The sequence below is a fragment of the Oncorhynchus mykiss genome, chromosome 3, assembly GCF_057628025.1.
Source record: "Oncorhynchus mykiss isolate SJ-2025 chromosome 3, ASM5762802v1, whole genome shotgun sequence".
NCBI lineage: Eukaryota > Metazoa > Chordata > Actinopteri > Salmoniformes > Salmonidae > Oncorhynchus > Oncorhynchus mykiss.
The window spans coordinates 87,611,883-87,629,765 of NC_143024.1; the positions used below are offsets into that span (position 1 = coordinate 87,611,883).

Sequence of the window (17,883 nt, forward strand, 5' to 3'; positions counted from 1 at the left end):
TGGTGAAGATCAAATGTGTTTGCTTATTTTTGTTCTTTAAGCAATGGCTTTTTTCTATCCACGCTTCCGTAAAGCCCAGCTCCGTGGAGTGTGCGGCTTAAGGTGGCCCTATGGACAGATACTCCAATCTCCGCTGTGGACCTTTGCAGCTCCTTCAGTGTTATCGTTGGTCTCTTTGTTGCCTCTCTGATTAATGCCCTCCTTGCCTGGTCTGAGTCTTGGTGGGCGGCCCTCTCTTGGCAGATTTGTTGTGGTGCCATATTCTTTCCATTTTTTAAATAATGGATTTAATGCTGCTCTGTGGGATGTTCAAAGTTTCTGATATTCTTTTATAACCCAACCCTGATCTGTACTTCTCCACAACTTTGTCCCTGACCTGTTTGGAGCGCTCCTTGGTCTCTGTGGTGCCCCTTGCTTAGTGGTGTTGCAGACTCTGGGGCCTTTCATAACAGGTGTGTATATATACTCAGATCATGTGACACTTAGCACTTTATTTAACTGATGTGACTTCTGAAGGTAATTGGTTGCACCAGATCTTGTGTAGGGGCTTCAAAGCAAAGGGGATGAATACATATGCACGTACCACTTTTCATTTTTCTTTTTTTTAATTCTTTTTTTTAACTGCTTTTCTTTCCACTTCACTTCACCAATTTGGGCTATTTTGTGTATGTCCATTACATGACACCAAGGGGGATGAATACTTTTACAAGGCACTGTATAATATATAAAAAATCAAAACATATAGCCCAACATTTGAACAACTAAAGTTACATTAATAACTGTATATTAAGCATATAGGAGGACCTGTTTCTTTGTTAACCGCTCAACACAGAATAGCCGCATGTGCGAACTCTCTCAGATCTGGTTTAACTCAATATTAGGAAGGTGTTCCTAATGTTTGGTTTACTCAGTGTGAATACTTTCTGAATGCACTGTATCTGTCAGTGTCACAGAAAATGACATGGCACATGTTTAACTGTGCTCTTGGCCTGCTGCAGTGTCATGGTCAATTGTGTGATGCTGTGTCAAATACAAATCATCATATTCAGTATCTGTGTACTGTACATCTACTCGTCGTATGCATTCTCTGTTGAGCATCTGAATAAGGTTTCTATAGCATATTCATGTCTGCCGTGAGATCTTCAGTATGACACATTACACACAATGGTCAATGTCATCCTCATTGCATACAATTCAGAATTGAAGGACTGTAGACAGATGCTATATTATCCATCCAAGGAAGTTGTCGCCCTTCAGTTGTATCAAAGGAATACATAACAAAGGCCTTTTTAATTACTTTTCAATCATATAGACGTTTCAATTCTGTTCTATTGTTTGATTCACAACAGCTCTTATGTCTGGACAATAAAGTCATTTGTATCCTTGGGACTCATCTGAGACATTTGTATTTTGTTCCTTAGCAGAATATTTAACAGAATATGTTTGCTTGAAAGTGTAATGTACGTCCATGAGTAAAATAGTTATAACGGTGCTTCATTCCATTTAAGTTTTGCAGGAGTGGATGGTTTGAACGGAAACATATCGAGGTGTAATGAAGTTGACTCAGAAATGGGTTTCTACCTTTTCCCGAAATCACTGGCTTAGACGGGATTCTATCACCATGCAAGGGACTTAATCAATATCTGGAAGGACAGAGATGAAGAAAGAAGCAGCAACTGTCCAAATAATTGAGTCAACCTATTCTGAGGCAGAACGTATGTATAGTAGCCATCTGTGAGAGTTAAGAACATAGATTTTGCAAATTGGCATTTCAAATCCAATTTCAATTCGTCACATGTGCTGAATACAACAGGTGTAGTAGACCTTAGAGTGAAATGCTTACTTACGAGTCCCTAACCAACAGTGCAGTTTCAAAAAAATACGAATAAGAATAAGAGATAAAAGCATCAAGTAATTCAAGAGCAGCAGTAAAAAATAACAATGTATACAAGGTGCTGCCGGTACAGAGTCAATGTGCGGGGGAACCGGTTAGTTGAGGTAGTATGTACATGTAGGTAGAGTTAATTAAAGTGAATATGCATAGATGACAACAGAGAGTGGCAGTGGTGTGGAGGGGGGGGCAATGCAAATAGTCTGGGTAGCCATTTGACTAGATATTCAGGAGTCTTATGATTTGGGGGTAGAAACTGTTTAGAAGCCTCTTGGACCTAGACTTGGCGCTCTGGTAACGCTTGCAGTGGGGTAGCAGAGAGAACAGTCTATGACTGGGGTGGCTGGAGTCTTTGACAATTTTTAGGGCCTTCCTCTGACACCGCCTGGTATAGAGGTCCTGGATGGCAGGAAGCTTGGCCCCAGTGATGTCTGGGCCATTCGCACTACCCTCTGTAATGCCTTGCGGTCGGAGGCCGAGCAGTTGCCATACCAGGCAGTGATGCAATCCGTCGGGATGCTCTCAATGATGCAGCTGTAGAACCTTGTGAGGATCTGAGGACCAGCCAAATCTTTTCAGTCTCCTGAGGGGGAATAGGTTTTGTCGTGCCCGCTTCACGACTGTCTTGGTGTGCTTGGACCACGTTAGTTTGTTGGTGATGTGGACACCATTTTAAACCTTGCAAAGTTGATGTGCTCTTAATGCTTTGTTGTATCATGTCTTGATTCCTCATTCTCATTCATACGTACTCAGTAAAAAATGTTGTGGAGAGATTGCAAGGTTGCAGCAGAACTTTTAAGTTGAGCTTCTCCTCCTTATCGCCATTTACCTTTGGTATTAAAAGTTCTCACTTGGTTGGGATCATCAGCAAATGTTCAAAGAGAACATGAATGTACTGTAACCCGATAATGCCTTTACCTATTCACTGTTCATACATGAATGTACTGTAACCCGATAATGCCTTTACCTATTCACTGTTCATACATGAATGTACTGTAACCCGATAATGCCTTTACCTATTCACTGTTCATAGATGTACGTTCATTCACTGTTCATACATGTACGCTATATCCAGCAGAGTTTTTAATATGACCGCATTGAACCTCGCTTTATGTGAAAGCTACAACTTTTTCATGACTTTGCTGATATAAGAAGTCTTACGTTTTGCTGCAATAACTAATCTACTTTGGTTGGATTTATTCGTGCAGCCACCGACAAGCTTTCTCCCAGTTATACTGTAATGCAAGAGATTGTGGCAAAAATAAATACATCATAATAAAAAAGTCCAGAAAATGGTCTCAAGTGACATTTACTGTTACTACGAAGTCGACCAACAGTAGTTGATTTCTTTTGACCTTTGACCTGTTTTAGTGTGATATATCGACAGTGACCAGCCGTCTAAAATACCAAAATGGTCAACTCCCCTACTCAGATGGTAAACGGCTTTAACCCATAGGTAAACACAAGGTGTTTTGCAGGTGGGCCCAGGTATTCATTGGTGGATTTTCTGATTTCTTAAACATTGGCTTTCTGTGAGCGGGTGGGTTTCCTAAATCACAGGTTTTTTTTCCTTCAAATATTCCAGGTTATAGCCTACTACCATGTGTGCTTTGCTGTGCTTATAATGTGAATAAATAGCCTAATCGTTTATTAACATTGTAATCTAAATGTTCTAAGATGGTGCAACCGCCACATTGCATTAAAATCAATATGCTAAGGGTTGTATTAATTTGGGATCTATTGTATCCCACAACTGTCCCAGATTCTTTGGAATATTTAATTTTCGCACAGAATAGAATAGGTCGACTTTGGTACTATGGGGGATAGTAGATTGACATGGGCTAGTGCTTTTGCTGTTCGTTAGTTCTACTCATCTTGTTGGCTGACAAAAAGTAAATGTGGACAGTTCATCCAATATCTTCAATATGCACCTCCAGAATTGGATAAGGACGCACACAAGTTGTGTCCCCGATGTGTCTGTCTTAACTTGTAACCTGTACGGAGAGCAGTGTGAGTGAGAGACACTTCGGACTGCGCAGCACTCAGGGAGAATGGCACAACTGACACTGGCTGCAAAAGGCATGTATGTTTTAGCGTGAATTACGGGCACAAAGGGGATGCTGTGCTTGTCAAATTGTGAATGAGAGACTATTGGAGTGTGTACAGCCTGTATGGCAAACAAAACAAAGCAGAACTCATTCCTTTTCAAGTGACTTTTTTCAAATCATCATTAGTCTCATCATGCAGCCTTACAATGTATTAAATATCAAAACATATAGCCCGACGTTTGTAGAACAACTAAAGTTACATAAATAACTGTATATTAAAAGCATATAGGAGTACCTGTTTCTTTGTTAACTGCTCAACACAGAATAGTCGCATGTGCGCACTCCCTCAAATCGTTTGGAGAAAATGACTTATATTTTTCAGTTTTGTTTAATTGTATTCTTCATACTATTAAGTAATATAAAATAATTCCACGGAATTATAAACTAATCTTGTCTGCTAAATGAACTAGTGTAGCCAACAGCCATTTTGCGTAGCCACATCAGGACCTAAAATAAGGACAACTAAAATAAGGACAAATGCTCTTCTTTTCTTCTGAAGTAGACTACATTTTTGTCTTCAGATCATGCTTCTTTTTCATTTATTTTATTTAACCTTTATTTTAATAGGCAAGTCAATGAATAACTAATTCTTATTTACAATGACGGCCTTACCCCGGCCAAACCCGGGGTAGGCCGTAGGTAGTAACATTTTCCAGATTTAGTTTGAGGGTCTGAGATTTTAAAGGATTCTGAAACGTTATGTTTTTTCCTTCCAGGTGGAATATTCCAGGTGGAATATTGGCAAATACACAGGAGAGATCTCAAAGACACAAGGTTTTTCCAGTATGAACCGGGCTTTTAACAGGAAAAAAGGTGAGCACTCATTTTGTTTCTCTTCCCCATTTGTTAAGCAGATTAACATTAAGCCCAGATCTACTTCAAATCAAATCAAATTGTATTTGTCACATACACATGGTCAGTAGATGTTAATACGAGATCATATTACGTCTCATATTATGGCTCAGAGATTTCTAAGTCAAGTAGGCTTTGTTCAATGAGCTACTTGTTATCATACCTGGAACTAACAGGCGTAATCTACATGAACACCGTGGTACTGAACATGTCTGACTTGACCGTTGCGGTTTCGCAACAACATCTTGTTGCATTTACCTCCATCTGTCCCACCACTCCAACTCCCGTTGTCACTAGTTAACACAGACACAAAGTCATAAACCCCACCTATTTCTACAACTTCTCTTCTTAAAAACGTATTTTACATGTAACCTTAATCACAGCCTTAACCACACGGCTAACCTTATGCCTTACCCTTACCTTAAATTAAGACCAAAAAGACTGTTTTCATGATAAGTCCAAAGACCCTGCTGGACAATTTTGGTGCCCAGGCGGCCCAGGGTTTTCTTGTGATATTTGAGCTTTGTAATTTCCCCCAGCCCTGTCCGACACATAATGAGTAAATAAAGACAGTAATCAGGCTAGACAGACCACTTCTCCTGCTTCCGATTACATGACCTTTTCATGGACAATATTTAAATGCAGCTTGGCTTGAAGGTACTCCAATACTGCCCCTACTGTAATCTTTATTGGGTTTTACTTTCTCAGGAATATAAGTTGATACTTTGTCAATATCATCAACTCAGACTCAGGAGGGTGCGTTTTAAGGAGTCTATTGAGAGGTTTGGCATAACAAAGAAGTTATGGCTTCTCAGCTGACGCAGAAAGTAGTCAGTGAAGTGTTCCCCAGGCACAGTGGCTGTTTACCATTCCCTGCCTCTTAGCACCCTGTCCAGTTATGTGTGATTGTAGAGAACTACAGAGCCATCTGGCATAATAAAGAGGGCATTAAAGTCTTTCAGCAGAGGACAAAGGTTCCTCCGAACCCTCCCCGAACAAAACAGACATTTTACCCCATAGCAACACGGAACACTGGGCTTTTGGAGACAACCATTCATTACCAGAGCATTGCTCATAACTGATAAAGGGCTTCGTAAGAAAATAGAAAAGGGTATCAGTGTTTTCCATAAGCGCCGGCCGTCGGCTTAATAGCCAATAACACGCTACTGTTCCACTTCATTAATTAACTAGGCTTCTTTTAATTTTGAAGTTTCAATTCGCTAGTCATGAGTCAGTGTAGCCTTCTTCCGCAAGAACGAATGATATGCATGTTCTAGTGATCTGTTGATAGAACAGGCGCCTGTCAGTCACAAAGCGAGAAATGACAGGGGCAGAGTACTGGTTTGTTGTTCTGTCCTACCTCTCGGTACCTGTGTTATTTTAGTGCTCTCTGGTTGGCTGCAGTCACATTTCTTTTAACGGGATAGGGAGAGCATCACCGGTGAGTTTGAAGTTAGGGGAAGCAAAAAACTATATACAGTGGGGCAAAAAAGTAGTTAGTCAGCCACCAATTGTGCAAGTTCTCCCACTTAAAAATATGAGCGAGGCCTGTAATTTTCATCATAGGTACACTTCAACTATGACAGACAAAATGAAAAGAATCCAGAAAATCGCATTGTAGGATTTTTAATGAATTTATTTGCAAATTATGGTGAAAAATAAGTATTTGGTCACCTACAAACAAGCAAGATTTCTGGCTCTCACAGACCTGTAACTTCTTCTTTAAGAGGCTCCTCACTCCTCCACTCGTTACCTGTATTAATGGCACCTGTTTGAACTTGTTATCAGTATAAAAGACACCTGTCCACAACCTCAAACAGTCACACTCCAAACTCCACTATGGCCAACACCAAAGAGCTGTCAAAGGACACCAGAAACAAAATTGTAGACCTGCACCAGGCTGGGAAGACTGAATCTGCAATAGGTAAGCAGCTTGGTTTGAAGAAATCAACTGTGGGAGCAATTATTAGGAAATGGAAGACATACAAGACCAATGATAATCTCCCTCAATCTGGGGCTCCATGCAAGATCTCACCCCGTCTGGTCAAAATGATCACAAGAACGGTGAGCAAAAATACCAGAATAGTGAATGACCTGCAGAGAGCTGGGACCAAAGTAACAAAGCCTACCATCAGTAACACACTATGCCGCCAGGGACTCAAACCCTGCAGTGCCAGATGTGTCCCCCTGCTTAAGCCAGTACATGTCCAGGCCCGTCTGAAGTTTGCTGGAGAGCATTTGGATGATCCAGAAGAAGATTGGGAGAATGTCATATGGTCAGATGAAACCAAAATATAACTTTTTGGTAAAAACGCAACTCGTCGTGTTTGGAGGACAAAGAATGCTGAGTTGCATCCAAAGAACACCATACCTACTGTGAAGCATGGGGGTGGAAACATCATGCTTTGGGGCTGTTTTTCTGCAAAGGGACCAGGACGACTGATCCGTGTAAAGGAAAGAATGAATGGGGCCATGTATCGTGAGATTTTGAGTGAAAACCTCCTTCCATCAGCAAGGGCATTGACGATGAAACGTGTCTGGGTCTTTCAGCATGACATTGATCCCAAACACACCGACCGGGCAACGAAGGAGTGGCTTCGTAAGAAGCATTTCAAGGTCCTGGATTGGCCTAGCCAGTCTCCAGATCTCACTCCATAGAAAATCTTTGGAGGGAGTTGAAAATCCGTGTTGCCCAGCAACAGCCCCAAAACATCACTGCTCTAGAGGAGATCTGCATGGAGGAATGGGCCAAAATACGAGCAACAGTGTGTGAAAACCTTGTGAAGACTTACAGAGAACGTTTGACCTCTGTCAATGCCAACAAAGGGTATATAACAAAGTATTGAGAAACTTTTGTTATTCACCAAATACTTATTTCCACCATAATTTGCAAATAAATGTATTAAAAATCCTACAATGTGATTTTCTGGATTTTTTTTTTCTCATTTTGTCTGTCATAGTGTACCTAATGATGAAAATGACAGGCGCCTCTCTTTTTAAGTGGGAGAACTTGCACAATTGGTGGCTGACTAAATACTTTTTTGCCCCACTGTAGGCTTATTTTGTTAAGAACACAATCTGCCCAAATTGCGTGCTTCCCGACTAGTTTTACCCTGGCCTTGTAATTTAAATAAAAATGACAGCTAAGACTGTAATGGTCCTAAGTGGCTAAATCATGCTCTCTTGTGTAGTTTATTTTTTAAGGATTAAATTTATTTTTGTGTAGACATGAGTAATTTTGTAGTTTTGCCAAGTTCAATTCAATGTACTTTAGGGGAAGCACGACTGTGCAAATTGATACATTTGGTGTGGTTATTAAAAGCCGCCTGTCGAGATTTAATGGTTTAGTACAGATTCTTCACTGGTACTTTTCTTCCTTTTGAGATTGATGAATTAGCGTTAACATTTCTAGTGGCATATGAGCAAAGTTGTTGCATTTTGTTAGAATAGTTTTTTCTCATTCTTACACATTCCTTCAACTTGTATTTATTCATTTGGACTGATGCCAAAATGTGGTTGAAAAATCAGGAGGACAAACAAAATACCGTTACTCATTCTGCAAGGGGAAGAACAAATCACCAGTTATTTGTCTGGTCAGTCTGACTACAAGCTGAGCAAAAACATTTGTCTGATATACACTATATATACACTATATATACAAACGTATGTGGACACCCCTTCAAATTAGTGGATTCGGCTATTTCAGCCACACCCATTGCTGACAACTGTAGACAATCGAGTCAATGCCATGCAAACTCCATAGACAAACATTGGCGGTAGAATAGCCTTACTGAGGAGCTCTGTGACTTTCAACATGGCACTGTCATAGAATGCCACTATTCCAATAAGTCACTTTGTAAAATTTCTGCCCTGCTAGTGCTGCCTCGGTCAACTGTATGTGCTGTTATTGTGAAGTGGAAACGTCTAGGAGCAACAACGAGACCACCAAGTGCTGAAGTGCGTAGCACATAAATATTGTGTGTGCGAAGTTGCAACACTCACTACCAAGTTCCAAACTACTTCTGGAAGTAACATCAGCACAATAAGCTAGGCTACCCTGTGGTGGCAGGGTAGCCTAGTGGTTAGAGCTTTGGGCAAGTAACCGAAAGGTTGCAAGTTCAAATACCTGAGCTGACAATGTACAAATCTGTCGTTTTTCCCCTGAACAAGGCAGTTAACGTTCCTAGGCCATCATTGAAAATAAGAATTTTTTTCTTAACTGACTTGCCTCGTGAAATAAAAAAATAACTGTTTGTTGTGAGCTTCATGAATGGCTGAGCAGCTGCACACAAGCCTAAGATCAACGTGCTCAATGCCAAGCATCGGCTGGAGTGGTGTAAAGCTCGTCACCATTGGACTCTGGAGCAGTAGAAATGCGTTCTTTGTAGTGATGAATCACGTTTCACCATCTGGCAATCCGACAGATGAATCTGGGTTTGGCGGATGCCAGGAGAACGCTACCTGCCCGAATGTATAGTGCCAACTGTTTCTCCTGGCAACCGCCAAACCCAGATTAATCTGTCGGATTGCCAGATGGTGAAACGTGATTTGGGGAGTCTCCCAAATGCCTTTCGGTGGAACACCAAATGTGTTTGCCTATTTTTTTTCTTTACGCAATGGCTTTTTTCTTGTATCTCTTCCATAAAGCCCGGCTCCTTGGAGTGTACAGCTTAAAGTGGTCCTATGGACAGATACTCCCATCTCCGCTCTCTGGATTGCAGGAAACTTGGTCCCAGTGATGTATTGGGCCATTCGCACTACCCTCTGTAGCGCTTTACGGTCAGATGCTGAGCAGTTGCCATACCATACCATACGGTGATGCAACTGGTCAGGATGCTCTCAATGGTGCAGCTGTAGAACATTTTGAGGAGATCCATGTCAAATCTTTTTAGTCTCCTGAGGGGGAAAAATGTCACGACTGTCTTGGTGTGTTTGGACCATGATTGATCGTTGGTGATGTGGACACCAAGGAACTTGAAGCTCTCGACCCGCTCCACCACAGCGCCATTGATGTTAATGGGGGCCTGTTCAGCCCTTCCTTTTCCTGTAGTCCACGATTAGCTCCTTTGTCTTGCTCCCATTGAGGGAGAGGTTGTTCTTTTCCTGGCACCTCACTGACAGTTATCTGACCACCTGCCTGTTAGCTGTCTCATAGTTGTCGATGATTATGCCTACCACTGTTGTGTCATCGGGAAACTTAATGATGGTGTTGGAGTCATGTTTGGCCACGAAGTCATGGGTGGACAGGGAGTACAGGAGCGACTAAGTACACACCCCTTAGGGGTCCCAGTATTGAGGATCAGCATGGCAGGCATGTTGTTCCCTACCTTTACCACCTGGGGGCAGCCTGTCAGGAAGTCCAGGATCCAGTAGCAGAGGGAGGAGTTTAGTCCCCGTGTCCTTGGTGCCCATGAAGCTCATCACTAAGTTATCGTGTTGAACACTGAGCTGTAGTCAATGAACAGCATTCTCACATACGTGTTCCTTTTGTCCAGGGCTGAAAGGGCAGCGTGGAGTGTGATTGAGATTGCATCATCTGTTGAGGTGGTTTGCGTCCTGTGTGAGCCATGGCCAGGCTTTCAAAACATTTATGGCTACCGACACGAGTGCTACAGGGCGGTAATCATTTAGGCAGGTTACCTTCGCTTCCTTAGGCACTGGGACTATGGTGGTCTGCTTAAAACAAACATGTTGTTATTACAAACTCAGTCAGTTAAAGGTTGAAAAATGTCAGTTTAGACACTTGCCAGATGGTCCCTGCATGCTTTGAGTACACGTCCTGGTAGTCCATCTGGCCCCGCGTCTTCGTGAATATTGACCTGTTTAAAGGTCTTTCTCACATCGGCAACCAAGAGTGTTATCACACAGTCATCCATAACAGCTGGTGCTCTCGTGCATGCTTGCTTCGAAGCGAGCATAAAAGGCATTTAGCTTGTCTGGTAGGCTCACGTCACTGGGCAGCTCGCGTCTGGGTTTCCCTTTGTAGTCCGTAATAGTTTTCAAGCCCTGCCACATCCGACGAGCATCCTGTATTGACGCTTTGTTTTTTTGGTGGTTCGCCTGAGGGCATAGCAGGATTTCTAATAGGCATCCGGATTAGTGTCCCACTTCCTGTAAGTGGCAGCTCTAGCCTTTATCTTGATGCGGATGTTGCCTGTAATCCAACGGCTTCTGGTTGGGATATGTACGTACGGTCACTATGGGGACGACATTGTCGATACACTTATTGATGAAGCAGATGACTGAGGAGGTATACTCCTCAATGCCATTGAATGAATACCGGAACATATTCCAGCCTGCTAGCAAAACAGTCCTGTAGCGTAGCATCCGCGTCATCTGACCACTTCCATATTGAGTGAGTCACTGGTACTTCCTACTTTAATTTTTGCTTGTAAACAGGAATCAGGAGGATAGAATTATGGTCAGAAATGTCTTGTGGAGGGCGGGGGAGAGCTTTGTATGCATCTCTGCGTGCGGAGTAAAGGTGGTCTAGTTTTTCCCTCTGTTTGCACATGTGACATGCTGGTAAAAATATTGTAAAGCTTTTTAAGATTTAAGTTTACCTCCATTAAAGTCCCCGGCCACTAGGAGCGCCGCTTCTGGGTGAGCATTTTCTTGTTTGCTCATAGAGTTGGTTGAGTGCGGTCTTAGTGCCAGAATCGGTCTGTGGTGGTAAATAGACAGCTACGAATAATATAGATGAGAACTCTATTGGTAGGTAGTGTGGTCTACAGCTTATTATATGGTTCTCTACCTCAGGCGAGCAATACCTCTCGACTTCTTTAATATTGGACATCGCACACCAGCTGCAATTGACAAAAAGACACACACCCCCACCGCTCGTCTTACTCTGTTCTGCCGGTGCATTGAAAATCCCTCCAGCTCTATATTATCCTTGTCATAGTTCAGCCACGACTCTGTGAAACATAAGATATTACAGTTCTTAATGTCCCTTTGGTAGGATAATTGTAATCATAGGTCATACATTTTAACTTCCAATGATTGCATGTTAGCAAGTAGAATTGATGGCAGTGGGAGTATACTCGCTCGCCTACGGATTCTCAAAAGGCAGCCCGATCTGCGTCCTCTTTTCCTCTGTCTTTTCTTCTCGCAAATGACGGAGAGCTGGGCCTGTTCCCAGGAGAACAGTATATCTTTCTTGCCGGACTCGTTAAAGGAAAATCTTCTTCCAGTTCTTGGTGAGTAATCCCAGTTCTGATGTCCAGAAATTATTTTAAGTAATACCAGCATAGCAGCAACATTATGTACAAAATAAGTTCAAAAATAAGTTACAAACAACGCAAACAAAACAAAACAAAATAGCACTATTGGTTAAGGGCATGTAAAACGTCAGCCATCTTTGGGCAGTATGATGATGTGGGAATGTTTAAGTGAAAGACAAAGTGCTGTATAGTCTTACAGGGCAGTAATGACAGACACGGTACTGGACTGTCTTACATTGCAATAATGACAGAGACAGTACTGTACATCCTTGTAACAGTGCACAACAAAATGTATTTTGATGTTGTGCATACGCACTCGTGTGCACAGACAGACAAATGTTTCCATAGAAAGGGTAAATAATGTACAAAGTGTAACTCGTAAAAAACTAACATGTCAGAAAACAATTTTGATCCTGATTCCAAATGCTATCCTGTAATTGATCTCAGTTTGTTCAATGAGTAGACAATAAATAAAATGTGAGTGTGAGGTAAAAAAGTCTGTCGATGTGCCCTTGAACAAGGCTCTTAACTCCAATTGCTCCTGTAAGTCACTCTGAACAAGAGCTTCTGCTGAAATGTAAAAATGTACACTAGCGATAATCCAGGGTGATACTGTAAATCCATTTTTAATGCCCTCTCTTTGTAATTTGGAGATTAACAGATGAACTCACTCATGTGGAAAATTTGATTCAGAGGTAACAAAAGGCTTTTTAATTTTTCTGGACCATGTTGGCAGCTCATATCCAGACATACTGTAAAACAACGTATCAGAGGTGTTAAACTGAATTTAGCTTAACTCCTCTGACCAGCAGGCAAATGAGGCAGCTGTACAAATAATACAGGGACTTGTGCCTTGTAACAATGATAGACAACTAGCATTTTTATGGGGATGGAAGATTGTACTAAATGTCTTTAGGGCCTGTTACTGTAAGTTCCATATATGGAACATACTGTATATTAATGACATACAGAGGTTATATACAAAAGTAAAACAGCGCTGTTCCCTGTGAAATATTTGGGTCATCATTATATAGCTACTGTCTTCTGAAAAGCTGCATTCTCTTTGACAGGGAAATGATTTATGAGTATTTCTCTGCTAATGGTTCCTGCAAAGGGCACTGCCTTAATGTCATTTTAACACTTGTGAATGTTACCTAGCCTATGACATTTCCCCTAGCTGTAGATGTGAACCACTGCTTGCATGGCTGCTTTGCCCAGCAAACAGACGCATGGCGCGACGAAGAGTTTGCATACCAAGCAATCTCATTGTCAGCTTTGACTTGAGGTAATTTACCGTTTCACTGCATTGAACAACCTTATCGAAGCATTTGTGCTGCAATCACCGTACCTACAGTGTACTCTCATCTAGGTTTTAAGCTTACAAGGCATTAGAGACTGCTGCTGTCCTATGTACAATACATAGTCCATGAACACTGGTCATTTAAAAAAATGTCTGCATACTGTTTTATCCACTTCATATGTTTATGTACTGCATTCTAGTCAAGGCTCATCCTATTTAACTACTGACGTACACACCTTTTCTAATTATATACTCCCTCCATACTGTGTGTGTGTGTGTGTGTGTGTGTGTGTGTGTGTGTAATATTTTACCACGGTCAAAAGTTTGGGGTCACTTAAATGTCCTTGTATTTGAAAGAAAAGCAATTTTTTTTGCTCATTTAAAATAACATCAACTTGATCAGAAATAGTGTAGACATTGTCAATGTTGTAAATTACTATTGTAGCTGGAAACTGCAGATTTATTTATGGAATATCTACATAGGCGTACAGAGGCCCGTTATCAGCAATCATCACTCCTGTGTTAAAGGTGCTAATTGACCCTTTTGCAATTATGTCAGCACAGCTGAAAACTGTTAGGATTAAAGAAGCAATAAAACTGGCCATCTTTAGACTAGTTGAGTATCTGGAGCATCAGCATTTGTGGGTTCGATTACAGGCTCAAAATGACCAGAAACAAAGACTTTCTTCTGAAACTCGTCAGTCTCTATTCTTGTTCTGAGAAATGAAGGCTATTCCATGTGAGAAATTGCCAAGAAACGGAAGATCTTGTACAACGCAGTGTACTCCTCCCTTCACAGAACAGGGCAAACGGGCTCTAACCAGAATAGAAAGAGGATTGGGAGGCCCCGGTGCACAACTGAGCAAGAGGACAAGTACATTAGGGTTAGTTTGATAAACAGACGCCTCACAAGTCCTCAACTGGCAGCTTCATTAGATAGTACCCGCAAAACACCAGTCTCAACGTCAACAGTAAAGAGGCGACTTCGGGATGCTTGCCTTCTAGGCAAGTTCCTCTGTCCAGTGTCTGTGTTCTTTTGCCCATTTTAATCTTTTATTTTTGTTGGCCATTCTGAGATGTGGCTTTTTCTTTGCAACTCTGGCTAAAAGGCCAGCAACCCGGAGTCTCCTCTTCACTGTTGACGTTGAGACTGGTGTTTTGCGGGTACTATGAGGCGTCTGTTTATCAAACTAGACACTAATGTGCTTGTCCTCTTGCTCAGTTATGCACCAGGGCCTCCCACTCTTTTCTATTCTGGTTTGAGCCAGTTTGCGCTGTTCTGTGACTTGATTTTGATCCCCCTTTGTTTAGGGACACATTGTTCCATTTCTGTTTGTCACATGTCTGTGGAACTTGTACAGTTTATGTTTCAGTTGTTGAATCTTGTTATGTTCATACAAATATTTACACATTAAGTTTGCTGAAAATAAATGTAGTTGACAGTGAGAGGAAGTTTATTTTTCTGTTGAGTTTATACTTTTATTCTGAACCTTGCTAGTTCTAATAATTCAATATTTCTTAATTCCTTTATTTTATTTGTATGGATTTGGGTGTTGTTAGCATTTTGTGTACACGACCAATCACCATTTTTATTTGATTGAGCAATTAGCAGTGGCGCTCTTGTCAGCTTGACCTTTTGAGTTGTCCTCTGGAAGTGGGAGGAGTAACCTTTTGGGATAGTTGTAAGGCATCACTCTTGTAGCATCAATAAAGGTTGAACATTTCTTGAAAATATGATTAAAAACGGCCTTGAGATGGGTGCAACATAAAATGGGAAACCATCATCGACTGTTTAGGCAAAATTCTTTAGTGTCATCAGTTTCCTCATTACCCTAAAGGTGATGACTGTTGGACATATTAAGTGCTATGGAACACAAGAACAGTCCCCACTCCCCACTCTATTCACTGGAGTCCTATTCACTGGCATTAACAAAGAAAACTCCCCTCGTTGTATTGCATTGTGTCGGAAGAGATTGTTGGAGAAGATCCATTGTATTTTCTTTTACCCTTAATGATAAACCATTTGTGTCCGTCCACTCCATTTAATTAAAACGGATATCTGGAGTACGGACATCTAAATACTGCTGGAGGTATTTTAGACTTCAGTCCCCCGGGACCTACTGATTGATCCAGCAAAACTCTGAATTAGACAAATGTGAGATTAATTGGCCATTGTTTTCCTGTAAGGGCCCAGTTCCGGTGATGGCTACTGTCCAGCCTGGCCCATGGGAACATTAGCTGTGTAATTCATTAAAGTGAATGGGTGAGATAATGAGCTCAGACTTGGACTTGGTCTGTCTGGAACTTCTGATGGCTTTACTACTAACTGAGTTCTGAGTTCTAAGTTCACACAAAGCACTAGCTTTGTTGTAGTATTGTTTGATAACTTTCAAATACTTTGAAATATGTTTGAGTGTGTCTGGAGTGTGAAATGGGTTTGGTTTGTACTGTTGGGACTATTACATTGGTGCCACTGTGGGAGGCAAACTCAATAAAGCACAACAAAAATGGTTTTGAAAGAAAACAGATCTGTATTATTTGCATCATGTCTTTTGTGTTCTGCTTTATTGGCAGTTATAAACGGGTTGTTCGAGCCCTGAATGCTGATTGGCTGACAACCGTGGTATGTCAGACCATATACCACTGGTATGACAAAACATTTATTTTAACTGCTCTAATTACGTTGGTCAGCAGTTTATAATAGCAATAAGGTAACTTGGGGGGTTTGTGGTATATGGGCAATATACCATGGCTAAGGGCTGTATCCAGGCACTCCGTGTTGTGCCTAAGAACAGCCCTTAATTAAATGTAAGCTATGTACTGTATATGTTCAGAACTAGTCAGTCTTTAGTAGTAGTGAAGCACTGAGATGCATCGTCCCCCTAAAGTCTCCATCAGGCACCTCTTTCAACATGACAGCTGACCCTAAAGCTGTCACTGAGTTAGACTGCTGAGGAAACGAGCCACACAAGCTGACCTTCAGTCTCTCAGATGCATCCTCTCACGCCCACGCCACTTTATTTACGCCGTCTAATATTTTATGCCCCGGTGCCAGTCCATTATTTTAGTGACTTTACAGTCCACCTTTTTAACGTTTATATAAGGTGGGCACGGAGAGGTGGGGCCGCCTCTATTAATCAAGATTGGGTGCTGACACACAGAAAAACTGTCTGGGCTACCTGCCTTCACCGCAGTGAGTCCAGGACCTACCCCCATTCATCATAGTTAGAATGTACAGTTCCTTAGGCAGGGGGGCTGGGTACAAAATCTCCCATCAAGAGAGAACCACCAAGAGCTTGATCTCACTCATTTACTCTTTGATGTTAAGTAGTATGGTGGGGATGGGAGCTAGTGCTTAGCAGATGGGACAGCTGTGTTGGTCAGGGCTGTTGTGGCTAGTATGGCTATGGTATAGGTACTGGTATGGCTATGGTATAGTGGCTGGTATGGTATAGTTACTGGTATGGATATGGTATAGTTACCGGTATGGCTATGGCATGATTACTGGTATAGTTACTGGTATGGTTACTGGTATAGTAACCGGTATGGCTATGGCATGGTTACCGGTATAGTTACTGGTATGACTATGGTATAGTTACCGGTATAGTTACTGGTATGGCTATGTCATGGTTACTGGTATGGTATAGGTACTGGTATGGCTATGGTATAGTGGCTGGTATGGTATAGGTACTGGTATGGTTACCGGTATGGCTATGGTATGTTTACTGGTATGGCTATGGTATAGTTACTGGTATGGGTATGGTTACTGGTATGGCATGGTTACCGGTATGGTTACTGGTATGGCATGGTTACCGGTATGGTTACTGGTATAGTATAGGTACTGGTATGGCTATGGTATAGTTGCTGGTATGGTATAGGTACTGGTATGGCTATGGTATAGTGGCTGGTATGGTATAGGTACTGGTATGGTTACTGGTATAGTTACCGGTATGGTTATGGAATGTTTACTGGTATGGCTATGGTATGTTTACTGGTATGGTTATGGTATGTCTACTGGTATGGCTATGGTATGTTTACTGGTATGGTACTGGTATGGTATAGGTACTGGTATGGTATAGGTACTGGTATGGCCATGGTATAGGTACTGGTATGGCTATGGTATAGGTACTGGTATAGTGTTACTGTAATTTAATTATACCAATATGTATTCATGAATTTAATTCCCTTAATCTATTTTATGAAAATGTGTAAGATTCTTGTTTGCATAAAATAGACGGAGACCAGTCTTTTCAATAATAGGTAACAGAATTTATTCTCGAAGCGCGCTGCCACGTTACCACAAGCAACAGTTTATATACAATAACATGACGTCATTTCATTGCTTAACACAATCCCCTCCTCTTGACCGGGACAAAGGGAACTTTAAAAGTTCATTCTGATCCCCCCAGCACATACACAGGCCACACAACAGAATTCACTTTTGACCCCTCAACATTATCGATCACCACTTAGCTGACAGTTCTAATTAACAGAAAACCTAGGAATGCA

At 41.6% G+C, this 17,883-nt stretch overlaps 1 protein-coding gene across 22 annotated transcripts in view; it reads left to right on the forward strand.

The window, feature by feature from the left end:
• The window catches only part of LOC110520596 (PTB domain-containing engulfment adapter protein 1), a 168,205-nt gene that overhangs the window by 132,698 nt on the left and 17,624 nt on the right, over positions 1-17,883 (forward strand). For 20 of the 22 annotated variants that reach the window (XR_016494871.1, XR_016494869.1, XR_016494864.1 and 17 more), the window contains one exon: positions 4,716-4,812. Coding sequence is in view for 12 of the 22 variants with exons in the window: in XM_090230408.1 (XP_090086534.1) it covers positions 4,716-4,812 (97 nt within the window). In the remaining 10 variants the exon portion in view is untranslated. Of the gene's footprint in view, positions 1-3,828; positions 3,971-4,715; positions 4,813-17,883 lie in introns of those variants that run through there. The other 2 variants (XM_090230406.1, XM_090230411.1) reach the window with 1 other exon arrangement.